The sequence below is a fragment of the Quercus lobata genome, chromosome 3, assembly GCF_001633185.2.
Source record: "Quercus lobata isolate SW786 chromosome 3, ValleyOak3.0 Primary Assembly, whole genome shotgun sequence".
NCBI classification, from domain to species: domain Eukaryota; kingdom Viridiplantae; phylum Streptophyta; class Magnoliopsida; order Fagales; family Fagaceae; genus Quercus; species Quercus lobata.
In genome coordinates, this window is record NC_044906.1 from 18,342,931 (window position 1) to 18,361,421 (window position 18,491).

At 34.7% G+C, this 18,491-nt stretch overlaps 1 protein-coding gene across 1 annotated transcript; it reads right to left on the reverse strand.

Moving 5' to 3' along the window:
- Positions 1 to 822: 822 nt before the first annotated feature.
- On the reverse strand, positions 823 to 3,041 carry LOC115978623 (GTP-binding protein SAR1A-like). The gene is made up of 4 exons (XM_031100456.1): positions 2,738 to 3,041; positions 2,005 to 2,100; positions 1,695 to 1,802; positions 823 to 1,401 (listed from the first exon to the last, which is right to left on the reverse strand). The coding sequence occupies exons 1-4, from the start codon at positions 2,798 to 2,800 to the stop codon at positions 1,045 to 1,047; spliced, it is 624 nt and encodes a 207-aa protein (XP_030956316.1). The 5' UTR covers positions 2,801 to 3,041; the 3' UTR covers positions 823 to 1,044.
- Between the last annotated feature and the right edge of the window lie 15,450 nt (positions 3,042 to 18,491).

The following is an 18,491-nucleotide window of genomic DNA, read 5'->3' on the forward strand; positions in this document are numbered from 1 at the left end:
ACTTACTAAAAATATGTTTTTGATCAATACTGTAACTCATGGACTCCAAAATTAGTACGTTGTGAAAATCCCTATTTGGATTCTATAATTAGGTTACGGAAACAGCTTTTGGTCAAGAAAGATCCGGGTTGGGACTTGGTAATTGGTACGGTGAAATCTTTGCTAAGTAATTCAAGTAATATGCAATTAATGACTTTGCCAACTTTTGGAAACGAAAGCTGCTTTGGTTTGTTGTTGACTTGTCGTCCAATCTTTATAGAAAGTTAGGTCTTTTTGTTTTGTACTTTATTTACTTTGGAAAGCAACGGTGAAGCTAAGTTTACTTCAAACTTCCAATGATATAAAAAGTAGTACCGGATTAGCAAAAGGTAACCTAAATTTAGGAAATGATGAAGTATATGATTGCTTTTAAGCTGATAGATATGCATATGATTAAATGTTGTAGTGTTTGTGCTCTAAGTGCGTATAACGGGTGGAGATATAGGGATTGTTGATTAAGAGCCTGGTGACAGAGGCACTCAGCTTCAACATCAACCTCAAGCTTAGCAAAGGCAAACACTGAAGGGGAATCCCCTAGAATGGACAGAGATTGCCTCCAAACGAATTTCAATCTTTTGCATTACTTGAGTCCCTTCACCTAAACCAAATGGTTATCGTGTTATAGCAGGCGATCATCTCACCTAAACCACATGGATATCATGGGGTACTTCTCATAGGGGCTCTTAAAACCAGATGGGTCTCATGTGGTTTTTCTTTTAACAGGCAATCAACAGAGGAAAATCAACAATCAAATTGACAGTGTGCCCATAAAATCCACTTGGAAAAAAAAATACCAAATCTTCATTTAAATGTCTATAAGATAAATAAGATACCACCTCACTGTGAGAGGGATGTTTGATGCATATGTAAGTTGTACTCTCTCTCCAAAAAAAAGATACCACCTCTACCACTACTTAATGTAGTGAAAAAGCCAGTGGAAACCATCTAGACACTCTTCTGCGTATATTAAAAAAAAAAAAAAAAAAAAAGAAACCACCTCTACCACTACTTAATGTAGTGAGAAAGCTCCTGGAAATCATCTAGAATATCTTCTGCGTGTAATACTTGAGCCAGAAAAACCTCAATGGGACGGGCATTTGCATCTACCGGCTCTACGGTGACATTGAGCAACCCGAGGAAGTAACACAATCTCTCTTCTAATTGAAAAAGAGCTCCAGTAGTTGTTAAGCCATAAATAAGGAATGGAGCTACCGCAAAGGCTTCATCAGAGAGTAGAGCATTCAGCTCTTCTCTTGGACCCCGAAAATGATCCCAGAGTTGAGCATTCAGCTCTTCTCCTGGCCCCAAAAGTTCCTCCTGAGTTAGAGCCTCAGCATCCACAATGTACACAACTGCATCCATCTACAGAACAAAAATTGAAATGTAATTAGCACAAATGCATACTTAATAAGGAAAGATAGCATGGTGGACTGGAGCAACACGCATTGACAAGCATTACTCCAAAGATTTTCCATTTTGTTAGACAATCAGGCAGCAATTTGCCAAATTCCCAATCCAGAATCTCAAGAGATATACAAGGATCGGTTCCTCAAGAGTAAATAAGAAATTCAAATTACAATCACAATATCATCATATTGCACAAGTCATTAACTAAATATTCTCACAAAAGATAATTGATAGATTGAGAAATTTACCCTGCCATAGTCTCTCCAAACCATACGAGCTATCCGAGGTCCTCCTATATAAAAAAATTTATACTTGATATTCCCAATAATAGACACCCACGAATTCATCGGATCCCGCTGCAATGTTCACTCACCAATACCCACAACAAAGAAAATCAAATCAATGGTTATCGAATTAAACAAAATTGAAAATACCAATCCACCATTTTATTTCTAGTGAAAAGCCAGAAAATCGAAACTTTCCCAACTGTTTTCTCAGCTACCGCAAATAAGAAGTAGAAAAAAAAAAAAAAAAAAAAGACGTAGAAGAAAAAGGTACCTCATCCCGTGAAACCATTCGGTTTAGGCAGACCATATCCTGGAATAACAGCAAGATGTTGACCTCTTTTGGTCTAAAGGGATTAAAACCGCCCGGCTTTTCTCAGGCAAAAGAGAGAACACATTCAAATTAACACAAAGCTATAAATTTGAGCAAATGATTAGAGCATTCGAAAGCAAAAAGGTAAAAAGAGAAAAAAAAAAAAAAAAAATTTAGTTAGCTGTTTTCTTTTTCTTCTTTTCTGCCAGCCACAACCACTGCCAACCACCATCACCACCACCAGGAAAAGAAAAAAACCACAAAATCCATCACAACCACACCCACAACTGGCTGCCACCACCATCACCACCTAAAAAAAAAAAACCCCACAAAACCCATCACAACCGCACCCACAGCCAGCCACAAAGCGCATAACAAAAAAACACAACCCAAATAAAACCACAGTCACAACACAGCTACCATAGCCGCCGCCGCCACCACCACCACACCCACAACCGGTTACAAAACCCATCATCACCACACCCACAACTGGCCACAAAACCCATCACCACCACACCCACAACCAAAGAGCAAAAAAAAAAAAAGAGAGAGAGAGGGGGGGGGAGGAGAATCGGCTGAGAAAGAAATAGAAAGAAGAGAGAATTGGAATAAAAAAAGTTTTTTTTTTTTTTAATAACTTTATAGCATTTTGAGAGTTTCACTGTGAATGCTCTATAAGAAATGAGAGAGATACCTGATTAATGAGGAAATTACTTAACCAATTCAGCACGGCCAGAACCCAGCTGAGCAAACTCATATCTTTCTTCCTTTTCTTTTGTACTGTATATGAGAGAGAGAGAGAGAGAGAGAGAGAGAGAGAGAGAGAGAGAGAGAGAGAGATATAGCTGGCTTCTCCGTGTGTCTTTCAGAGACTATAGTTTTTGTTTCTTTAAGTAGGCAAAATGGAGGAGGCTTTGAACTAGGCTGATCACTGGGAAGTTCTCCATCTCTCTCTCTTAATTTCTCTTTCTCTCTCTTTGTGAAGGAAGCAAAGCTAAGCTAGATGGTGTAGTGCCGGTTGCGTGGTATGGTATGGGTATGCTATTTATAGAGGTAACGACTGTGACGTGGGAGGCCAGTTTGACCAAAAATGATAATGGTTTTTTTATTTTTTTACAAATTAAAAAAAAAAAAAAGAAAAAAGGTGACATTCAGACCGACAAATATAATTAGTGCATACTAGAGCTTGCCTTGTTGAACCCGTTTCTACTCTGCGTTCCCTAGTCTCTCCCATGACTTGGTGGCTGATTCCTTCTTAATTTGTAAATTTAACCAATGGCTATCAAAAGATGACGACAAGAACTTTCCACTGTTTATTCAAATTTTTATGCGATTTTTGAGAGTGGGTCGAGCTTGGTTTCACGGGACACAACATAAGCTGTATATTGTTATCGTATGGGTTGTAGCTCCTCCACGTCAAGAATTATTGGGCGTTGTTTTAATTAGATACCGTGACAAGTTACACATCCCCATCAGGACCCCATGTGCCTTGACCTCTTTCCCACTATTATCTTTACTTCAAAAAATTAGAACTCCACTGGTCCAGAAGTTCTGGTGGTGATGTGCATTGAATCTTTACTTGGTTTTTTTTTTTTTTTTTTTTTTTTTTTTTGAGAAACACTTTTTCTTTACTTGTAATTGATAGACCCATGTAATTGAGGCTTTTAGGGTGTGAAATATTATAGGCAAGTTGTTTCTCTAGGGGAAAATCAGTGGGAGGGTGAAGTGGTCATTGGTAAAAAGGTGTTGTCAATCAGTACAAAACAGTGAAGAAACAAAATCATGTTATTCCCTCATATTTTTAAACCAATAGCTTTGTCTTGTCCCCATGCATCAACTCCATCTCTCTCTCCATCTCACTGTCAACCTCTGACTATTACCACAAAAGCCCTAAACAATTTCCTTTCCACTTACCCAATTATGAATAAACATTAATCACCCTTCTCATCCTTCTCTTTCTCTTTCTAATTTAGGCCTATTAGGAACTCAGCTCTTTTTGGGTAAGTAGGACTTAAGAGGTGTTATTAAAAAAAAAATAAAAAATAAAAGTAGGACTTAAAAGGAACTCGCTTCCCCTTTTCTCGGAATTTTTTTTTTTTTTAATTTAAAAAAAAACAAAAAAAAAATCAAAAATCAAAAATCAATCTGCCCAAATTTCTCAAAATTGTTTTCGGAAAACAAAGTTTGCAAAAGCCACCCAATATCGTAAGCCTTTCTTCTTCCTTTTTCTTTTTTCTTTTTTTTATGAACATCCACGTTTGCATTTTCACCTAAAAGAATGAAGTACACTTTCCTCGAAAAGAAAAAGAGAATGAAATACATCTGTAACAGAAAATCTTGTCACCAATGGAAGATCTACGTTAGCTTTTTCACCTAAACGAATGAAATACACTTTCCTCAAAAAAGAAAAAAAAGAAACACACTTTCCTCAACAAAAAAGAAAAGAAAAGAAAAGAAAAGAATGAAATTCACCTTACACAGAAAATCATGTCCCTAAAATCCACCTAAAAGAACTCCAAATCCTCCAGAGTGTGAAAGCCACCATTTGCATGGTGGCTGCGAACCAAATCCGTCACATCTTGGGCATTATGCCTAGCTATACAGTTTATTTATGTGCAACATTATTTGCTTCCCTACTTCTAAAAATGGAGATATCATAGTGTTCAAAACTGTTTACAAAAATTCCTTTAGTTTTGATTCCATTCTTTTAAAATCTTATTTCACATTCCATATACACTCTCTTGTGTTTTAGATATGACAGCATTAGTATGTGTTCGGTAAATCTATATATATATATATATATATATTATATTAAAAGTCAAAAGTTAGAGAAAATTCAATTAGATTTCAATTGAATTCTCAATTTTATACTACTTTTCCTATTTTTTAAATTTTTTTATTAAGTGAATTATTGAGTGTAAAAATTGAAAAGTTCAAATTCAATTAGATTCTAAATTGGATTTTAATTGGAGTCCAATTTTGCGCCACATGTCCATTCTATTTTTTGGTGGCAAATGAATTATTTGATGCAAAAATTGATGAGTCTAAATCCAATTAAATTTTTAATCATAGAAACCATTATATATTTTAGAAATGTATGGTTTAAAAAATGTGTAAACTAAGACTATGTATAATTCGAACTGTATAATTATAATCGTTTTTAATTGTATCCATACATATGCACATGGTTAAACATTAGTATGTAATAAAGAGTGTGTGTAGTGATGACTCCAAGATTTATTTTCTAGAGAATCAATAGTGTCGAGATTGGAATTTGTTGTGAGGAATAGAAAATAAAATGATTAATTATTTTTTCCTCTATATATAACTTTCATATTATATAAAATAATCTAAAAATAGTATTCTAAATATAATTTAGTGTACAATACAACTATATTGTACAATAGTCTAAAAAAATTATTAATTAGTTTAAATATTGCTAAGACAACAATCATTGAATGCATAAATAAATATAATTAATTAATTAATAATACATTTTTGTCAAATTAATAATAATTTAATATATTTATATGTTACATTAATTAAATAAAAAAATGATAAATGAAAAAGTTGGTCCCTATCCTTTATACCATATTTCAATTTGGTCTGTAACATTTCAATTGTATTAATTTGGTCATTAACCTTTTTCAACCACGTCAACTGCTAACTGTAGTGGTTAGAATTAGAGAAATGTTTGATGAATGTAGCATCAACCTTTTTCATAAGTTTGGTTATTTGCAATGGCAAATGGCATATCAGATTCGAAGGAAGGCAATTGACAATTGACATAACAAACCTTTTGTAAGCAAAGCCTAGAGGTTTCGTAGTCTTTAGAATGAATGATCTGGTGTCCCCTTTCTTTCTGGTACTTCTCTAATGAATAAATAAATTTTACCTCATCAAAGATGGAGTGCTGATTTTAGAACCAGGGACACCCCTAATTAAGAAATCAAATGACATTCTGAAATTGGCTATGTTAATGCTTCACATGACTTATCTCACCAAAATGAAATCTCTCAACCATTTTATCAAGGTATCTTATATACCGGGAGTAAAATCGTACCAAAAATTTGGGATCACTTCTTTATATAAAATCATTTTCTTTTGATGTTCAAAACTGTTTTAAAAAACTTGGTTTTGATTCCATTCTTCAAACATAAAATCTTATTACACACATGTTACACAATTAGCACACACATGCTAATGTTCTTCAAAATAATGTTCTTAAAATTCGATTTCAACCAACCTGACAATGTGTGTACAATGAATATGTAATAAGGACTAATAATGCTAACGTCACAACAAAATTCATAATTTTTGTCACAACTTGCTAACATGACAATTTGTGAATAATATAGTACGTGAGTTATTGTGATACAGTACTGATACAAACATTATTCAACAAAGAGTGTCTTAATATTATTACTTCACTTCAAAATGGTGAGTTTAGTCTACCATGTCCATGTGTTCCATTGGCAATCCCATAGAATGTACTTTGTAGTTTCTCTCACTATACGGTAGGAACTATTTACCTTGAATTTCACAATAGTAATATTATAGTCACAAATTTTTTTATAATATTTTTACAAACTGTTAAAATAATAAATTCATACTGGTTTTTATCTGGCTCGCCCCTTACGTCGCTTTTTAACTTATCAATGACCAGGGGCGGCTCCAAGAGCAGCCCAGGGGGTTCAAATGAACCCCCTGGCCTGGTCCCCCCAAAAAGAAAATTATATATAATTTTTTTCTTTAATCTTGTTTTGACCCCTACAACAAAAATATGAACACCCTGACTTTAAATTTTTGGTTAAGCTTAATTGAAATAAGCTTGAACATGATCCTTAGTTTTTATGTTGTCTTAGTTTTTCTCAATGTTCAATCAAGTAGTTTGATAAGTACTCTACACATTTCCAAGCCCAAGAAATCTTTTACTGCTTACTTCAATTCCAAAAGAGTGACCATGTGTATATTTATAAAACCATACACTTCAAAAGCAAAAATTTATTATTGGAGTATTATTTTTCTTAGTTTCACAGTTACTCCTAGCCCTACTCTTAACCGTGTTACTATTCTTTTTTTTATATATATGTAAAGTGTTTAGAATACTCTACTATTCTTATTTATTCTATTTTTTTATTCAATTGATATAATTTATAAATATAATATGTTATTATTAATTTGATAAAAAAATGTATGATTAGTTATTTAATTCTATTTGTTTATGCTTCCAATGATTGTTTCTTAAGACTCTTAACGATCTTTAAACTCTTAATAATATTTTAGAATTTGGAAGTTGTATATATAGAAAAACCAAAAACAACAATTAATCATCTTATTTTCTTCACTTGCGCCTACCTTCCGCCAATAAATTTTTGGCTCCACCATTATTGACCCCCCTAGAAAATTTTTTTGGAGCCGCCATTGTCAATGACTATTAACTACTAACGACGTAGCAATTTGTAAATATTCCAATCTGAAATGATTTTATCATTTGGTAATTAATGACCTGCTTAATTAGTGGAATTAATGGATAAGATGTTTAATTTTCTGTGTGTGATCCCTTAAGAACAAGTGGTGGGAGAAATTCTACATTCCAGCCCAAATACAATAATTTAATGCACTGCCTTTTCTTCTAAAAAATAATAATATAATAATAATTGCACTGCTTTAAACCAAATGTTTTTTTTTTTTTTAATGGGAAAACCAAATGTTAAAAGTTGGTAAGAAAGGAAAACTCAACACTCAACTATGCGCGGCTTTTCCGCGCTTTGTTGTCTTACTAGATAAAGTAGATATTATTATTCATTACCCATGCTGTACGCTGCGCTATAGAATGGCTTCAAAATAATTTATTGGGATTATATATATATATAAATAAAATATTAATAGCGGTACATCTCCAATACAAATGTGATCGCAATCAAGCAAGGCAAAGAGTTTTAGTGAGAGAGAGTTTATAGCAGAAGAAGAATACCAAATGTCCAAAAACTCAATGCTCTGGAACTTAAATTAAATATGAAGAGAAGATAACAATTATAACATAGTGCACGTATAATAATTATATGGACCTAGAGTGAAGCGTCACAAATTTCCAAATATTTTATTATTAAAAAAAAAAATCATTTGAATGATGTGAGCGGAACTAAATTAGTACCTGCCACAAAATTTTTCAAAAATTGCTCAAAATTGGTAAAAATGAAGATCCTATAAGCTTACGTAAAGAGCTGGCCATTCCAAGAAAAAAATCTAGCCGCTCCATTTTTTTTTTTTGCTGGGTAAGTATTTATGCAAGGGATAGAACCCTTGAGTTCAAAGTCACTAGCATGACTAGGTACCACTTGGGCCAGGAGGCCCGGTGGTATCTAGCCGCCCCACTTGTCCACATGTGTTCCTTTCATGTTTACTGCAAAGTGGCGGATAGTATTAAAAAGGTGACTAAAAATAATAATAATATGGTTTTTTTTAATTAAAAAAAAAGTTAAAGTAAATACAGATAATTAGTGGAAATTAGAGCTTTGCCTTGTTAAACCCGTCTCTACTCTTGTGTCCAGTGACCACGTGTCCGTCCACTGGACGTCTAGAATAATTAGCTCCTCCGCGTCAAGAATTATTGGGCGTTGTTTTAATTAGATACAATGACCAGTTACACATCATATGCCTTTGTACAGTGACTTTTTGGTTGGGAGAGCAAAAAAGCGAGAAGATAAAAAATGGAGAGAGATGATAGAAAAGTAGAAGAATAAAAAAGTATTTAATTTTCTCTTATATGTGTTTGGTTGAGAGAGTAGAAAAGTGAAAAGATGAAAAACTCTTTTATTTGATTAAAAAGAAAAATAAGATGATAGAAAATAAAGTTTGTATAAATTTACCATTATATCTAATATAGGTAAAACAAAAATAATACATTATATTTTTATTAAAAAAATATGTATGAACAATTTCTTCGTTAAAAAGATTAAATAAAAAAGAGGATACGAAGTTTAAGAACTCAAAACTTTTTTTTAAAGAAAAAAAAACCAAAACAATTGAAAAAAGAGAGGGTGTAGGATGAACACAAAAGAAAAGAATTTTTTTAAAAAAAAGGAAGAAAAGAGAAGGGTCAATTGACTCAATTTTATTTATTTTATTAAAAAAAAAATCATTTGAATGATGCAAGCGGAACTTTTTTTTTTCTGAAGAAAAAAAAAAAAAATCTATGTGAGTGGAAATTCTTTATTGCCAAGCTTCAAATAACTCAACACTCTGTTTAAGAAAAATAGAGTATATCCTATAAAGTGTTGAGTTATTTGAAGCTTAGCAATAAAGAATTTAAAATCTTGAAATGTTATTGTAAGGGCACAATTTGTAACGATCCTAAAATGATATTCGGTTCGTACGTTTAAGGGCCCAAACAATATAATTTGTAGAGTATGGGCTTGAAAGGCTAGGTCTGGGTCACCGAACAGCGGTTGGTCGTGGTTTCTATGGAAATTTACATGAGGGTGAACCTGACGTGTCTAACAAGACCTTCTTCTGGTGCAACATGAATGGTTCCGGTCTTTAGACCTCGTCCAAGGAGTTTAGTGTTCTTATTATTCTCCTTTTTTAAGACTCCATGGTCTGGGGGACGACCCCCCTTTCAATTGGTTTTTTTTCCCTTTTATACTAACATTTACCCTCCTTCCAGTGTCCATATGTAAACTCCACTTTCTGGGTTGAGACTTGTCCTATCAGCCCATACTTAGAGTGATTGGGAGTTATTGTAAAAACTGAATAGCATGGTGAAGAATATGGACCTGTCAGACGCAGAGTTCTTTATTGCAGTATTGGTAGCTTTTTCACTTGGTCTGCTCCTGCACTGAGCTCATCCTTTCCTTTAGGGGCTCTATGGGGTGCCGAGCATAAGATCGTCCTCGGCCATATCCTTAGGCCTTTTTTGGACTTTTACTATGCGTCATCGGCAATAGTTCTCCTTGACTCAGGCCTTGGGCCATAATGTAAAGTGGGCCAAGGTCACAAATTCTCTGACCCCACAATAGCCCCTCAAAATCCTGCTGCCCGACTTCTTGGTTGGAGAGGAGGGTTTTGGTGATGTCGGGCCTACATCATGGCTTGCCCGGCTTTACCCTTCATTAATGTCGGTCCCTTCATTTGCCTGGGAGGTGCGCCGGATTATGAGACATTCCTTTAAATTTACTCATGTCGTGTCCTCGCCATTTCAGTGCTCGAGGCGCGTCTTTAATATGTCCCCTTTACAAGGCCACCCAGATCCTATGGTTGTAGACGGTGTTGGGAGTTGAGTAGAAACTGTCTCGTCTGTAGCACTTCTTGGAAATCTGTGTAGATTAAATGCCGCCAACTTGCCCTCCATATAAGAGGCAAGGTAGGTGGTCACTCCCTTTACGTACGAATCCTTCAGTCCTTTCAAATTCCTAATCCTTCAGCTGTGCTGAAAGTTTTCATCGTCAGTACAATTAAACCTTAGAGAGTGATATGTTTGAGGCACGAGTGGGGGTGAAGGAACCACATCCGCTCCAGAGGCACTGGGTCCTTCCGAGACTTAAGATAGTGCGGTCAGGACAGGGGAGACAGAGACTCAAGGCAGTTCTCCGCTTTCACAAGAGGGGAGCGATGCCTCCACCTTTTTCAGTCAAAATCCGAAACAGGTGCTGGTCGAGTCAGATTTTTGGTGCGACAGCAGTGGGGTTTCTCGTCGTCAGTACCATCCGCTCTCTCTCGAGCGCTGCTAATATGACACCTGCGTGTTAGGAGTCAGAGCTGATGCGGGGATTAAGCATTCCTGCTTCTTCCTCTCTTCCTTCACTAGTGCCTCTTTCCGCCTCCGCTTCTTCTTCTTTCCCATCACTAGGGCTTCCCTGGTGTTTCTACTTCTTCTTCTGCTTCTTCTTCTCTTCCATCAGCGGGGCCATCCTGTCATGCATAGTCTCTACTAGAGCAGAGTTTTGAAGGATTTATCTCTTCCTTGTATTTTTTTCTTTTTGCTTCTCTAGTTAGCTTTTGGTATAGGCTTACTTAACCCCCTCATTGTATGCTGTACTATTTCTTTGTCTTAATAAAAGATGATTCTGTTTTATTCTACATATTCTTTCTTTTCTGCAGCAATTACTTTGTGAATGGATGTATTTCATATGTGTATTCTTTGAACGATACTTAGGGCAGAAACTCTTGTAACAAAAAGCTATTATTTTGAACTTATTGAGACTGTCAAGCATAATAATACCAATCTACAGTAGATTAAACATACAAGACTAACCGTGATAACAGCTGAATTCCCTGTATTGCGTGTGAGGCAGTCATCCGAGAATGAGTAACCCAAAATAAACCATCCGAGAGGGCTGCCAAGTACTAGGGGGCTTGGCCACGTTATTGGTAATACGACCTTAATCATTTTTGGCATCTGGTCCGAGGACCGAGGTATGGCTATACCGGGCCTAAACACTCGTTTGTGTTAGTTCCCTTAAAATTGAGGATCCGAGGATAGACCGGGACTTCCATTCGGTTCAGGACTTAACCCAATTTTTAATGGGTAATCTCCCCATGGGTTAGAATCCGAGGACCATACAATACCCTGGTTCTGTCCAGAAGTTATAATAAAAATCTTTTTTTTTTTTTTAAGTAGTTGGTTTCCCCATAGGCTTGAGTCCGAGGACCATACGATACCTTGGTTCTGTCCAAAACTCAATGTCTTTTTAAGTAGTTGGTTTCCCCGTAGGCTTGAGTCCGAGGACCATACAATGCTTGGTTCTGTCCAAAACTTTTTTTTTTTTTTTAAGTAGTTGGTTTCCCCATAGGCTTGAGTTCGAGAACCATATGATACCTCGGTTCTGTCCAAAACTCATAATCTATATTTTTAAGTAGTTGGTTTCCTCATAAGCTTGAGTTCGAGGACCATACGATGCCTTGGTTCTGTCCAAAACTTATGTTTTTTTTTTTTTTTTTAAGTAGTTGGTTTCCCCATAGGCTTGAGTCCGAGAACCATACAATGTCTTGGTTCTGTCCAAAACTTATAATATTTTTAAGTAGTTGGTTTCCCCATAGTCTTGAGTCCGAGGACCATACAATGTCTTGGTTCTGTCCAAAACTCATAATGTTTTTAAGTAGTTGGTTTCCCCATAGGCTTGAGTCCGAGGACCATACAATGCCTTGGTTATGTCTAAAACTCATATTTTTTTTATTATTATTTTTTTTTAAGTAGTTGGTTTCCCCATAGGCTTGTGTCCGAGGACCATACAATGCCTTGGTTCTGTCCAAAACTCATAATGTTTTTAAGTAGTTGGTTTTCCCATAGGCTTGAGTCCAAGGAACATACAATGCCTTGGTTCTGTCCAAAACTCATAATGTTTTTAAGTAGTTAGTTTCCCCATAGGCTTGAGTCCGAGGACCATACAATGCCTTGATTCTGTCCAAAACTTATAATCTTTCTTTTTAGTACCGAGGATTAGCCCCTCAGCCAAGGCATGGGTCGTCGAACTGATGGTGGAATCCCCTAGAACTGCCTTTGTCGCTGGTGCGTCGAAGCATAGCCCCTAGTAGGACTTTATATTAGGGAAACAACACTAGGCCGCTGGAAGTAATGGAGGGGCTTTCACATGCCCTGGGTTGACAGGAGTTTGACCCACTATCTGTGCCAACGCACAAGCCTTTCCCACAGACGGCGCCAATTGTAAGGGCACAATTTGTAACGACCCTAAAATGATATTGGGTTCGTACGTTTAAGGGCCCAAACAATATAATTTGTAGAGTATGGGCTTGAAAGGCTAAGCCTGAGTCACCGAACAGCGGTTGGTTGTGATTTCTATGGAAATTTACATGAGAGTGAACCTGATGTGTCTAACAAGACCTTCTTCTGGTGCAACATAAATGGTTCCGGTCTTTAGACCTCGTCCGAGAAGTTTAGTGTTCTTATTATTCTCCTTTTTTAAGACTCCATGGTCTGGGGGATGTCCCCACTTTCAATTGGTTCTTTTTCCCTTTTATACTAACATTTACCCTCCTTCCAGTGTCCACGTGTAAGCTCCACTTTCTGGGTTGAGACTTGTCCTATCAACCCATACCTAGAGCGGTTGGGGGTTATTGTAAAAGCTGAATAGCATGGTGAAGAGTATGGATCTGTCAGACGCAGAGTTCTTTATTGCAGTATTGGCAGCTTTTTCACTTGGCCTGCTCCTGCACTGAGCTCGTCCTTTCCTTTAGGGGCTCTATGGGGTGCCGAGCATAAGATCGTCCTCGGCCATATCCTTAGGCTTTTTTTGGATTTTCACTATGCGTCCTTGGCAATAGTTCTCCTCGGCTCAAGTCTTGGGTCATAATGTAAAGTGGGTCAGGGTCACAAATTCTCTGGCCCTACAGTTATATATTCTTCTCCTATTATTTTATTTTTCGATTTCTATGTATTTATTATCTTAAGAGTTATAATTTTATTTTCCTTTAATTTCAATTCAATTGATATTTGATAGGCTTTGTTCAAAATTTTATTTTGGCTTCTATTCAAACGACCAGTTACGAAAGTGATCTTATTGTTATTATTATTATTTATTTTTTAATCTATAGTTTCATATAATTGGCTTATATGATTTTTTTATTTTTAATTTCTATTAATATTATGTCTTCTTGTAGATTTTATCTAGTTTTGCTATATTCATATTTTTAATTTCTTGAATGTTATGGACTTATGGTTGTTCAAAGGAATAAGAGAAATTTTTTTTTTTTTTTTTGAGAATGAGGAATAAGTTTAAGGCAAGAAAATGACCTTAAAATACTCAATGGGTCATTTAGTTTTATTAAGTATTAATTACATTAATAAATGTAACATTGAGTTTTTTATAAATTGCAAATATGATGGTTTAACTTGGACCTCTCAAACAACAATATATATATATATATATATATACATATTTTTTATATATATAAATCACATACTCCCTCCGTCCCACTTTGTTTGTCTTATTTGAAAAGTCAAATTTTTTAAGGGAACATCATTTATTGTCTTGTCTACCTTTTAAAAATGTATAAGTTTCCAAAACTACCCTTAAATAAATTTATCAAAAAATTGAATTTGCTGGTTTTCTTTTCAAATAGTTTTGAAAATAAAATAGGGGTATAATAGGAATATTAGTAAATTAACGACTTTTATTTTTAGAAACAAGACAATGTTTTGGAATATCCCAAAATGGAATAGAGGACAAACAAAGTGAGACAGTGGTAGAATTAAAATATAAAAATTGTATAAAATAATAAATTAATGTGTGTGCTCAATGCCATTAAGACAAATTTGCTTTTCTAAAAGTTTACTTCAAGAGAAATGCTATGTCCACAATATTTTCATAACAAATTCTAAGTGGCAGGCTAATTATTAGTGGTTGTTATTATTGGGGCAAAAAGGTAATCTTTGTAGTAGGTTTAAATTTGAACCAATAACAACTAATCACTTATGATTTGTTGTGAAAATGTGAGTGTAGCACTTCTCTTACTTCAAACCCATTACGATACAAAAGAACCAAATTTGCTCTTCCAATTCTACTATACAAAATTAATTTCATTTCCAAAATAATAACAAAATTTTACATAAATAACTAAATTCCAATAAAATTCAAAATTCATAAACAATCAAAAACATGTGCATTCTCAATAAAACCTTTCTTGTTGTCATACATGTCATCGTAGGGCTTAATTTCCATTTGGATATTGTGGGGACTGGCCCAGAATAACAGGTTGACTGAGCCTTGGGCCCGTCCGAGGACCATTCTGTCCGAGGAGACGTCGTGGCCCAGAATCCTTGCTCAAGCCCACTGGAGCAAGGAGAACACGTCCAAGGAGTAATTCCTCCTCGAACGTTCCAAAGTCCAGGTCAACGATGCATCCCAACTACTGTAGCCCTCACTCCAAGCACGTAAAAAGAAAGGAGACCCAAAATATCCCAGCAAAGGCTGTCACCACCACATTAAATGCACCACAACTACTCTCCTGGCCGCATTAATGAAGAGAAGACCCCTGAACAGTGCTACCTTGGTCACTGCAACTCACAAAGAACTGGTAAGGGCGTCTGATGGGACAGATGCTCAAGTAGGGGTTTGGATGATCAACAAGTGTAAGGCCTAGATGATAAAAGAGGGCCTATATAATATGTAAGAGTCCCTCAAAAGAGGGGACGAAGGAAAAACGGAGAGAGAGAGGAAATAGAGGAGCGAAGGTTCATTGTACGCATACATGCCCATGAATAAAATTCCCACCTTCACGTCCACTTTCTTGATTCATGTTTCTATATTTCCTGAGCCCATGCAACGAACCGTTTAATCCAACTGGAACCGAGTTCTTCAACCCACACTCTACAAAATTCATTGTGTGGGACCTTTTGGGCCAAGGCCTGACCGTCCAGGACCGAGTCAACTAAAATCATGTCCCTACAGATATATATATATATATATATATATATATATACACACACAAATATTAAAGTTGGAACACCACATAAATGAGCAAAAGAGATAACATCTCTCTCCCAAGCCTCCATGATAGCAGGAGGAATGGATGCACAGTCACAATAATATGAGATATTTTGAGTACAAAATATGCATGCTTAGTTCATGAGCTACAGAGTTAGCATCCCTTTTAATCCAACAAAAACAACCGTCAATAAAAGAAATTGCCAATATTGATGCATCATACAATAGAGGCTGAATTTCCCAACTTGCCTCCTCCAAATTTTTATTTAAGGCATCAACATAGATCTTAGAATCACCCTTAACAATTATAATTTGAAACTTTTCTTCTCTGGCCAGTTGCAAAGCCCAACCAATGGCGGTAACTTTAGCAAAACTTTTTTTTTTTTTATGAATAACTTGAGCAAAACTACGACTACATGCCACAATTAAAAGCATTCTATTGTCAGAAAAAGTTGATAACTTTACCCACCTAAAAAAACACACACACAAATATATATACCAAACACAAAATTCTATTTTTTTCATATTTAAAAATATGTTATTAAAAACATGGTACTAAACACATTTTTTTTACCTTATGAGTACTTTTAACACATATTTTCACAATATTTTTTAAATCACAATTTTCACATCATTTTAAATAACAATACTTGAACACCACTATTACACAGGCCCTTAAAATATCTCTATTTCCATCCTGATGAGCTACCACAACTACAGAAAGCCTTCTCATTTTAACACCCTGCAGTGGCCTGCATCAACATTTAATTTTATCACCCCTTTGGTGGAGCCTTCTAGCAAGTTACAAATTGTCTTCGACTTCTCTGCATACTAGTCTCTGCTGCAAGAATGTGCTCCTTTAAACCTTGCCTTTATCATTTGTCCATCATTGTCCATTATTTGTCTCTGGAACTTTCACAAGTATAAGACCCATTTGCTACATATGTTTAAATATATATTTTAAATTTTTTAAATAATATTACATCTATTTTCACACACTTTTTCACTCACATATATTTTTAAAAAATACAAACAAAAACTAAAAAATTATTATCAAACGGCCCATAAATATTAAATAATAATAACAATATTATACTATTCCTTAATCAAAAAATATATTATAACATATTCCACGTGCTAGTAGGCCCATCTTGGTAATTTCATCATGCTTGAACAAAAAGTATTGTCTTTTTGTTTGTTTGTTTTTTTTTTGTTTTTTGAGAATCCGAGGAAGTATTGTCGTGATATTGATACGCTATCAAACTTTTTGTTCCCACTAATAATAATAATAATAATATATATCTATTTATTTATTTATTGGCCAACCCTATTTATAATCAGTTGTGAACTTTTTTATCATAAATGTCAATTTTAACGAACTTTAACGAACCATCCACGCGCACTCCCCCAATCTCATGTTAGCACACGCGCTTTCTCTTTCTTAAAAGAAATAAAAAATAAAATAAAAAAATCACTTTCATGCAATAAAAGTCAAAAGTTTTCACTTTTCAGCGTATGTACGAAAAGCATCGGATCAAGTTAGCTGGAGAGAATCCCAATTTTCAAAGAATAATTCAATTGCTAATTATAAATCCCATCTGACATGCATGTCCTTTTTACCCTCCTAATCCCCAAACATTTATGTAACTTAGATCCCTAGAAATTCTAATGGTGCAGTCTAATGGTGTCTCAAGTATAATGTTTTTGATTCTTTTGATATAGGCTATTGTATTATTTGTTTTGAATTTATTATCAAGGTCAAGGCAATTAAAAAAAAAACACTCATTAACTAGTATACTCTACAACAAAAACAATAAACTAATAACAACAATAAAAGGATCCCCAAACAAAGTAAATACCTTGATCTGAATAGTATTCTAAACCTTAGTTTTAGTTGCTAATATGTCTCTTTACTTCACTTCATTTCTCACTTTATCAATTCGAAGTCCCTCCAAACAAGATAAATGGTAGCCTCTCAAGCCAACACACTTGTTGAGACCTATGAATAAATTACTTGTCATCATTGTTTGCATGATTGAAAGCCTTTACAATGTTGGTCTTTCACCATAAAATGCATACGTAACTTGTAAGAGATCTTAAATTTATACCCTTTGCCTTTTTGTTTGCTGTGGTGAGTTGGTGGTTTTACTGGAACAAAATACTCAGTTAGATATAAAATTCTTACTGCTACAAAAAAGCTACTTGCATATCCAATCTTCACTCCTTCCCATGAGAATCATGTTTCCTTCCACTCAACTGATTGTGGTTTTGTTGGTGACAAGTCTTTTGGACATAGCACCTGAATTTGCATTCCACACAACCCATAATTGTTGGCATAAAAGTTTTGATCATTCAATATATCTATTTGGCAACCAACCAAAATCTTGCTTGTGAGTTTGTTGTTACTCAAATTCAACATAGTCAATTTTAGCAACTTTCCTAGTGATTGTGGAATCGAAATTAATAGAATGTTGTATGACAAGTTCAAACTCCCTAGATTTTTTAAATCACTAAAACTTAGATGGTAGTCTCCCATAAAGGTTGCAATAAAAATTCATTACTTTTAACAATTATAATTCAATACTTTACGAAATGCAATAAAAATTCAAATCTAGCCAATACTTTTAACAGTTATAATTTCTTGGAAGAGGATGGATATGGATTTTAAAATCCGTCTTCAATTACATTGTCCAATCAACATGTTTGTCTCCGTGTGAACTGTGAAGTATATATGAATATGCATGTTTTACTTTAATTCAATTAGCATATTACCTGTTGCATCTTTTTTTTTTTTTTTTTTTAATAACATATAATATATTTTTTAAATTTGCTAAAGATAATATACTAGGATTATTAGCCATCTTAGGATTAGGAGTAAACTTAGCCAAAGAGGTATTTTAAAACTCTAGAATTCCCTCTTCTAAGTTCTCTTTCTCTCATTCTCAAAAAAAATAAAATAATAATAATAATAATAATAATAATAATAAATAAATAAATAGGTTC

What these genes read in the sequence shown, in the direction of transcription:
- LOC115978623 (XM_031100456.1), bottom strand. Translation starts at nt 2,800, where the DNA reads ATGAGTTTGCTCAGCTGGGTTCTGGCCGTGCTGAATTGGTTAAGTAAT. An exon ending in GTAATTTCCTCATTAATCAG is followed by an intron (nt 2,101 to 2,737) that starts GTATCTCTCTCA and finishes GCCTGAGAAAAG; the next exon opens with CCGGGCGGTTTTAATCCCTT. An exon ending in GAATGGTTTCACGGGATGAG is followed by an intron (nt 1,803 to 2,004) that starts GTACCTTTTTCT and finishes TGAACATTGCAG; the next exon opens with CGGGATCCGATGAATTCGTG.